At 40.8% G+C, this 9,888-nt stretch overlaps 1 protein-coding gene across 1 annotated transcript; it reads right to left on the reverse strand.

Moving 5' to 3' along the window:
- Positions 1–1,535: 1,535 nt before the first annotated feature.
- Positions 1,536–7,400, reverse strand: cldn23l (claudin 23-like). Its single transcript, XM_069896141.1, has 2 exons — positions 7,337–7,400; positions 1,536–2,501 (listed from the first exon to the last, which is right to left on the reverse strand). The coding sequence occupies exon 2, from the start codon at positions 2,470–2,472 to the stop codon at positions 1,879–1,881; it is 594 nt and encodes a 197-aa protein (XP_069752242.1). The 5' UTR covers positions 2,473–2,501; positions 7,337–7,400; the 3' UTR covers positions 1,536–1,878.
- Between the last annotated feature and the right edge of the window lie 2,488 nt (positions 7,401–9,888).

The raw sequence follows: 9,888 nt of genomic DNA on the forward strand, positions 1-9,888 counted from the left end.
CAGCTCTGAATCTTACAGCTTTTGCATGTTTCTTCATCTGTGTTCTCTTTCTCTGATTCTCTAATTAACCTCTCAACCAGTTATTTTCATCAACTGTTTAACTCCATAGAAACCTTGGTCGCATCCTATCACAGAAATTCCTTTTGATTCAATCTATTACTCCCCCATCTTCTCGGCAACTTGTTTTCTCTTCTTCCCAGTTCCGATAAAAAGGTCTGTGGCCTTCGATAGAAGCTGCCTGGCCTACTGCATGGGTCCATTTGCCCTCCTCCAGGCAGATCAGCTACAATTTATGAGCATTTATTTCCTCTTCGAAATGACCAGCAAAAGCAATTGAGTCACCAGGATTAACTTGATCTCCAAGCCACCACAAGACATCCCCTTCACACTCTCCAGCCTTCCTGCTCCCTGCAATGTATTTACTCTTTTCCAGTTCCATTGAAGGGTCATCAACCAGAAATGTTAATGTCAACCAAAAGTGTCTTGATAAAGGGTTCAGACAGGAACACTAACTGACCATTTCTACCCACAGATGCAGTCTGTCCTGTTGAATCCCCCTAGTAGTTCTTTGTCTGATCAAGATTCCACCATCTATAGCTTTTGTATTCCTTTAACCAGAAATATTAGTTCTCCAGGCCTGCCTGTTGAGTGTTTCTAACATTGCTCATTCTTATTTTAGATTTCCAGAAGTAAAAACAATTAATTACTTTTATAAGAGTCCTTCTGCATGTTTCTTTTCATGTCCTTTCTTTCACTGGCGTCACTAGCGGGATGCGGACCACACTGGGGGACACAATCAGAGGAGGTGACACCAAAATTACTGTCTATAAAATTTTTGTGCCGAGCTTCATCAGATATTTATTATTTTTTATATAAATATCCCTGTAGTTAGTTATAACAATAAAAACATTTTTCTTAAGCCCAGCTTACATGTATCAATATTCCTACAAGGCTAAAACTTGATTCTAATTTACTTTTTGAACCTTCTAATATCTCCGGTCAGAGCTGTCGTAATTAACCAATAACAATGATGCTACAAATCACATGGTTTTGTCTGCTCGCACTGTTGTTTTTGATGGTGCTGGTGCTTTTGTCAAATGTCCTGGATTTTTTTAGCTACAGTACTGAGGTAATTAGTATTTGTGAGAATGAAGTAGAATTTAAAGGAAAAGAAGGAACAAAATCAAAAAAGGGATTCTGCTCAGTTACTAATAAATGTGGCAACTAATATTGTTGTAATTCAGTGTAGAAAGATTTTACAAAACAATTTTGTTGTTAGTATTCATATAATCTAAGAGGTCCATGGGGGAAGTGGGGAGTGGGTGACACCAACCGCAGTGATGTCTCTGCTTTGCTTCCTTGCAGAGTCAGCCTGGCTTGGTGTAGTTGTGTGACAATTCTGCCTGGATACATTCCTGGAGATGGCTTTACCTTATTTCCACTCTGACTCTACCCTATCCTAAACTCCTGCCATTGACCATGCACACCACATGACAGCTTGGATTACTCTTGGTCGTAACCCAGTCTGCCTTTTACTTCTCCAGCCAGGATTTTTACAATCAATAAAATGATTGAAAAAGTTTAATTTTGTTAAGCTCCAATTACTTTTTATTCTGAGCATTTGGTTCCTACATTGTCCTGAAATGGAATCTTCCATTTATGAAGAGCCCAGGACTGTCAGAGAGAGGTGACAACCGCATTGGCCATGATGAATTAATATTGGGCTTCAGCATCTAAATAAAGACAACACAAACAGTCACACTGCATTTGATATTTAACACATTAGTTAACACATCCCTAGTATGAAATTGATATTTAACACAGTGTGAGATAGCCTGATAGAAACAAATCAGCTTGGTGAGTCCCCAATTAAATGATCTAGTAATCAACATCATATGTTCTTTTTGCATTTTGTCCTGATTCTCTGCATTGCATGCATTTTGGGCAACTGAAACTCAAGGCTAGGGCTAATCCTCCGAAGATTTCGAAGCAGCTTCCTGCCCAGCCAAAATACATGGAGTTTCCACTCTGATACTGGGTGTCGGTATCAGGGCTGATTTTGTGCATCAAGGACATGTAGAGGGTGAGTGGTGTGATGCACAGAGATCCGGCCAGGATAATAACAACCCCACTGGCCCCAGCTACATTGCGCAGAGGAAAATCCATCCAACACCGAATCCCTACACTGGCCACAATGATCCCCATCCCACACACCAGGAGTGAACTCAACATCAGAGCCCTAGACCACTGCACAATCTCATCCCTCTGGTACACAGTGGTCACTGGCCAACATTTTTTAGTGTCCTGCAGTTCCAGGCATGATTCCCACAGACCATCAGACTTCACTGCTATGTTCTTCCCTAGGTTGAAGGGCCCCTGTCGCCATTGGGGCGTCAAAACTGCCACGAATACCAAAACCAGTCCCACGGGAGCACTGACGATCCCGATGATCATCGGTAGTGGTGTCCGCATGTTGCAGATGCTCTGGGTTCAGCTGGAACCTGCAAGGTGGAAAAGCAAGGAAAGGAGGTCAGCATGAATGTAGATCATTTGGTAGCAATCGACCTGATTTCTTACTGGAAAGAATGTAAGTCAGTGTGAATTGGTGTCCTGAATCCCAACCAACCTGCTGGAAGGTAGGAGCACACTGAGTATCACCAGGGTTTGAAATACAGAAGTCTACAGGTGCCGTGATTGTAGTAAAAACACAGAGATATGCTGGAGGATTTCAGCCAGTCTTGCAGCATCCATAGGGCATTGGGCCCTTCTTCAAAGTATAAACAAAAAACATGAAGACTGGGGAAAGAAAGGAAGAACAGGGAGGGGGAGAATGCCAGACCAAAAGTTGTTAATTGGATATGATAAGAGGAAAGGTGAAAATTGAATTTGGCTTTGTGAAAGGAGACAGATGGAAAAGGGGTGGGGGGGGGGGAGGGAGAGACAGAGAGACAGAGCTGGGAAAGGTGACAGGGGGAAGAAGAGGGAGGTTCACTAGGGTGGTGCGGTCAGCGCCAGCGATCCGAGTTCAAATCCAAGTGTAAAGGAGTTTGCACACTCTCTCTATGACTGCATGGGCTTCCTCTGAATGTTCCAGTTTTCTTCCACCTTTCAAAAAGTACAAAGATTGTAGGATAATTGGTATATATTGGGGGACATGAGCATGTGGGATGGAAGGGCCTGTTATCGTGCAGTATATTTAAATTTTTTTTAAAAATCAAATGTTAGGTTGCCAAACATAATACAGAAATATTCCTATTTACTGTACCTCAGGCATTAAACCCCCCCTCCCCCCACCAGGCTAGGGGTTCACACCCATTCTTCTCAAAATTTGTGGAAACTTTTATATTTGACAGCTCCCAATAAGTTGTCCATTAGCAAATTTATCTAATGATGTATTTTACAAAATCCCTGCATAGTGTGTGGAATTAGCAAGATTACATCATGATCCTCCAGTTCCCTCTCACATCCCTAAAACATGCTGGTTGTCGGGATAATTGGCCACCATACATACTTGCAATGTAAGTGGGCAGTTGGGGAACCAGGCAGGTCTTAATTGGCATGTGGTTGCACCAAATGAGTTCTCTTTTTTAACATAGACAGTGAATCTTCTCCTGTTCCTCATGCTCATTCAGTTCATGGTCCCTCTGGGGAATTGCCATCAATCCCATTCTCCCTGCAACCCAGTCAGTGTGGTAAAAAATTATAAATATACAAAATAGCTAGAAAAGAAATATTCACAGTTACAGTTAAAGGAAAAAAAAGAGTTTGGTAACATGATTGTGTGAGTATGCATATCCACTGTATAGAATCAGTAGTATCTATTAAATAAAATTCAGGGATATCCATTAGGCAGAGTATATGGATGTCTAAGGGATTGTTCCAAATGCATGAAATAGATGACAATGAATAAAATATGTTCCATTGATGAAGAGAGCATCAATTCAGATATAATGGTAGATGATGGAGGACTATAGACGTCCTCTCCACCATTACAATCTCTCCTTCAATGACATTTCAGGTTCATACATGATGTTTGAAAATAATCTATTCTATTCTGATTCTATCCTCCTTTCCCAATGTGATTTCCATGGAGCATGGGAGAGTTATCTGTAATGTTCCAGTCCATTGGATAATAACTTCCAGTTTATTCTCTGTCTTATAATTATTTGCTTCACTTTTTCATTTATATTTAAATTTTAAATTAAGTTTGGACATACAGCATAAATTTGGACATACAGCACATACAGTATTGGACATACATAAATTTGGACATACAGTAACAGGCCCTTCCAGCCCGAGCCCATGTTGCCCAAATAGCCCAATTAACCACAAATCCTGGGTAGTCACCAGAGCACCTGGAGGAAACCTGTGCAGACACTGGGTTAATAATCTCCTCACAGTGGAGATTTGATACCCGGTCGTGCTAACCTCTGCATTAACCTCTGCATTAACCTCTGCATTAACCTCTGCATTAACCGTGCCACCCCATGTAATGACTTTCTCCAATTCTTTCTCATTCTTAGTTTGAATTCCCATTTTGCAATTTTATTTCTTTCATGTTCTCCCTATCAGAATTGTTTTCACTTACAATATTTTTATTCTCTCTTTGCTTTCTATTCCTTTAAATTCAAATAATTACTATGGATATTTCAGAAAATAAATCATCAATTTCTAACATCTATTTCATTCTTTATCTTCCATGTGATCTCTGATTTTTCTTACCACGGTTTCATCTGTTTTTGGGAAGGTATTTGTTCCAGATTGATCTCTATTTTGAGACATGCGCAGAAAAATTCTCTAAGGAAGCAGGGAGACTACTTGGGAACCATATGCTGGGATATGGCTGTGATCATTTATTTTTTGTGGGATGCAATTAAGAAGGAAAGATTAGGGACAATTTTGATTATGAGAGTAATTGGTCAATTTTCAAAACACATTTCCCCGCAGCCTTCAATAAAAATCAATAATTAGCAAGTCACACTGTACCTGTGGAGAAAGAAATCAATTGCTGATTCAAATCGATGATTTTTTAGCAGCTGCTGTTCACACAGATAATTCCACTGAAATCACTGATACCATTGATTCTATTGGATGGAAGTTACAGTTAAAGAATATTTGTTTATATTTAAAGCAGGAGGAAATTGTCTATAAGCATACACACACACACACACACACACACACACACACACACACACACACACACACACACACACACACACACACACACACACACACACACACACACACACACACACACACACCAGTAGCAACAGGTGTCCACAGCCACGTGTCAGTGATCTGGATAAAGGTTTTGAAAAGAAAAGACCCAACACACTATCTAGCCAGTGCCTAAAATGTGATTCAATGTCTCAATTATTTATTCCTTGAATTATCTGTCCAAGCCTACCTTCAGTTTTCTCACAGTCTCAGTCTGTATATCAGGATCTTCTGTGTACGGGTATCATAATAATGTGAGTTTGTCGTCATACCCTTTGGTACAATGTACAGATGCACAGATGCACTGAAATTCTTGCTGCATAAGATACACCAACTACAATAGTATAAATCAAGCTATCACAATTTGTCATGAGACAGTAAAAGAAATAATAAATATACCATATATACTCATGGCAAAGTCAAACTTTTTTTAGACCAATTTTAACTTTAAATTTATGGGGTCGACTATTGCCTGGATACTACTTTCAACTGCGGTAAATATCTACATCATCAGAGATGTTGGGAGATCCAATGGGCCAGGACCGGGACCAGGTGGGAACTCCGCATTCGAGCTGGAAGTGTGAGAGGCCAGGACCAGGTGGAAAGTCCACTTTTGAAGTGTTGGGACCTCCAATGGGTGTGCAGGAGGCCAGGACCGGGTGGGAAGTCCACTTTTGAGGCGTCGGGACCTCCAATGGGTGTGTAGCTGAGGCCAAGGCATGAATTCACGACTTAGACTTTGGGAGCTCTGACCTCTGGGCAGCTGGAGTCAAAATGAGAGACTAGGGTCGACTTTTACATGTTATCAATTTTTACAGTCAATGGACTATTGGGATTTCTTCCCTAAGAATTGGCATGGTGAGATAAATAGGACCCTTCTATGCTGTTAAAAGATGGAGTCATTATGTTCAGTATGTCTGAGCCTTTGACCCTTCCCTTGAGCACCTGGATTGCAATGTTGAAAATGTTTCCTCCAGGAAAGCATGCATCTTGTCATATTCTGCTTGTGAAACATCACATAATACACAATTTATTCACAATCCATTGCTGCAACAAAAGCAGGGGAAATCAGTTTGCAGAAACCATTGAGTGAAGAATAATATACAAACTCTTTTATATCTATTGAGCATTTTCATTTTGCCTATGAGGCTGCTCCAGTTGAGGGTAAAATGGCCACGGGCATATTTGGTCTGATCTGACAAAAGCTGGCGAGAAAGCAGAGGTGGGGAACTGGATCCTGATATGAACACTGCACCAGCTAAAAGCTTTGTTCATTTTCAAAGATTATAGAATGGAGTTACAAGTCATGAATAAAACATACTTGGCAGGTTTTGACCTACTTAGCCCTAGGAAGCTGTACTACCAACAATGTCACACAGAGGTCACCAATCACTCAGGATTAACCAGTAATGGTTGAGAAGCAAATTGGAACTAAAATGTTGAATCAATCAAGCAGTAATACACAAAAATCTGCAGAAGCTGTGGTTGAAGTAAAAACACAAAGCCGGAAGAACTCAGTAGGTCAAACAGTGTCCTTCATATAGCAAAAGTAAAGATACATAACGTTTCAGTTAAATAAAGCAAATCCTGGATCTTAATTGAGATTTCAAAGTTCAAATATATGGATTTTATTATGATTTTATTGCTTTAAAATCTTCCATTGGGAAGAAGGGCTACACCACTGTGTCTGCCCTGATCCTGGGCTACACTGTGTCTTCCCTGATCCTGGGTTATACTGTGTCTTCCTGATCCTGGGTTATACTGTGTCTGCCCTGATCCTAGGCTACACTGTGTCTTCCCTGATCTTGGGCTATACTGTGTCTGCCCTGATCCTGGGCTACACTGTGTCTTCCCTGATCCTGGGCTACACTATGTCTGCCCCGACCTTGGGCTACACTGTATCTGCCCTGGGTCTTGGGCTACACTGTGTCTCCCCTGACCTTAGGCTACACTATGTCTGCCCTGGTCTTTGGCTACACTGTGTCTTCCTTGACCTCAAGCTACAGTGTGAAGTCCTGATCTCAGCCTAACATTTTTTTTATATCCAGCATTTGCTGCCAAACCTTCCCTTCCTTTGTGATGGTAAAGTACATTTATTTGATACAAATAAATGGCTTACCTGGTCATTTTGGATTCACAGCAGATTCATATGGGCCAGACCAGATGAGGGTGGCAGATTTTCTTTTCTGTTGTGCATTATGAACCAGAGAGGGTTTTTTTTTTAAATAATATCCAGTAGTTTCATGGTCACCATTACTGATATCAGTGTTTAAAAATCCCAAATCTTCTTATTAATTGAATTTAAAATTCCTGGAAACCACTGGCACTGGTTGCCCATTGAGTTCCTCCAGCAGATTGTATTTGGAATTTAGGAGAGACATTTTTCCCAGAAAAATGGTTATAATTGAGAACAGTGCAACAAGAAGCAATTGAGGCAAATAGCATAGATATCATTCAAAGAGGAAGCTGGGCAGAGATCTGAGGAAGAAATGGTTGGTAGAGGTTATATAGACTAAGAGGATTCAATGGAGGAGAGCAATGTGGAGCACAAATGTAAAGGTAAAGGTTCCATTATTGTCACATAATACCACATTTAGAATATAACATGAAGTTCTTTAACTTTGTTCACCATAAAGACAGAAAGTTGACACTTTGTCCAGCACAGCCCCAGGAAGGAATGAACTCACAACCCCTAGTTTTTGCAAGTCCAGTGTAACACCATTATTGACCTCTTGGATTTTATTGCTTGGTTTCATTGCTGTAATACTAGATTTACCTTTCAGTGCTGTAATGATTATTTTGTGTAAACCTTTCTAACTGATTCTGTTTTCTGCTTCCTCTCCAGACTTCTGAACCCGGGGAGAGTGCAAGTCAGAATCAAGAACGCAGGTTTTCCCTTTCAATGCTTTATTAACTCTTTAAATGTAGAATTGTTTAATTTTACAGTTTAGAGTTTAGTCTGCCCAGTGTTATATTTTCCACCTGGAGTTACTGACACAAGAATTGTAATTATTCTTTCAACTACAGGTAGTATGGTAGCGTAGCAGTTGCCACAATACTATTAGGGCAATGACCTGAGTTCAAACCAGTCGTTGTCTGTTCGGAGTTTGCATGTTCTCCCTGTGTCCATGTGGGTTTCCTCGGGGTGCTCTGGTTTCCTTCAAAGTTTCAAAGACTTTCAGGGTGAGAAGGTTAATTGGTCACATGGGTGTATTTAAGCGGCATGGGTTTGTGGGCCGAAGGGGCCTGTTACTGTGCTGTATCTCAATGAAATCTACACATTTCCACTCAGTTTCCAAGGACATTACCACCAAAGAAGTGTTTAATTTTTTTTGTAATTTAAGGATAAAGCACAGTAGCAGGCAAGCAAGCCCCTGCCAACCAAATGCACCCATGTGACCAATTAACCCTAACTTACTAAGCCATATGAACTCCTTATGAACAGTGGTGGATTCAAACCTAGGTGGCTGCTACTGTAACAGCATTGTGCGAACCACTTCCCAAACTATGCTGTCCTCTAACACGGTTTTCTTCTCTAGTGTCAGTACTTTACCATGCAATTTAAACACATCATCAATGTGTCCTCATTAAAAGGGATGGCTCAATGCAAATACTCTTGCCCTTGTATGGGATTGAGGTCTGTTTGCCCAGCTGGATGTTGAAACCCCTGTGGTTCTATTCATAATGCAGGGATGTTACCAAGTAACCTATCCAACAGTCTAAGGTTAGACATCTGTGTAAAGTAAGCAACAGGAAATTTGGGTTAAATGAGGAAAGATCAAAGAAATATTCCAATCCCGTCTCATGGCATGGCTCCTTAGATGATGGACTATCAATCTAAAGCAGCCCTTCTCAATGGAGGTCCTGGGGGCTGTAGCACATTTAAGTAAAAGCCTTACTTTCTTATCACCTCATATAACATAAATATTTTTTTATGTAGTTGGTAGGAGAGAAGTATTGAAGAAACCAAAACTTGGCTGCTCCACAAGGAAGGAGTCCCATAAACTTTGTACAGAGTCCTGGGGGGTACAGTGTGAAGAATCTCATCTATCACGTGACCCCAGTTGGAAATCACAATACCTGCCAATCAAGGTTCATGACCTGGGCCAGACCCTCCAGCTTGCTGTACTGTAAAGTCCATCATGTTGGGCAGCTCTTTTTGGCTCTTCGGTCCTGAGACAAATCCTGTTCCACTCCAGGTCACAAACTGTGGACAATGCTGGAGGGATTGGGGCCACTGTATATTAGTGTTATAAATAACATTGGAACTGTGCCCACATTAGACAAGTTGTCCTTGGTTCTTTTAAGTTTGTATAAACAGTTGCTGGTATCAGTAATTGTTGTGACTGGGTTATGCCCTGTTTGTATGTGTGTAAACAGTTGCTAGTATCAGTCATGTCACTGTTTATACTGTGTTCTGTGATTGAGGATACTAGTGTATGATGTCCCTGTTGCCATCCCCTTATATATGCTTTAATAAAGATCCTTCCTGTGTTCAGCCTATGTCCAGACTCGTTGCTCTTTGAACCCATCAAACTTGTTTCCCTTCCCACACAACAGGGAACCATAACTGAAAAAAGGTTGAGAATGGCTAGTCTAAAATATAATAAAAAGCAAATCCCCAAGTGTAACCCACTCACTGGCTTATTCCGATTTTAAAGCTAATTTAGT

Source organism: Narcine bancroftii, chromosome 8 (genome assembly GCF_036971445.1).
Source record: "Narcine bancroftii isolate sNarBan1 chromosome 8, sNarBan1.hap1, whole genome shotgun sequence".
NCBI classification, from domain to species: Eukaryota; Metazoa; Chordata; class Chondrichthyes; order Torpediniformes; family Narcinidae; genus Narcine; species Narcine bancroftii.

What these genes read in the sequence shown, in the direction of transcription:
- cldn23l (XM_069896141.1), bottom strand. Translation starts at nt 2,472, where the DNA reads ATGCGGACACCACTACCGATGATCATCGGGATCGTCAGTGCTCCCGTG.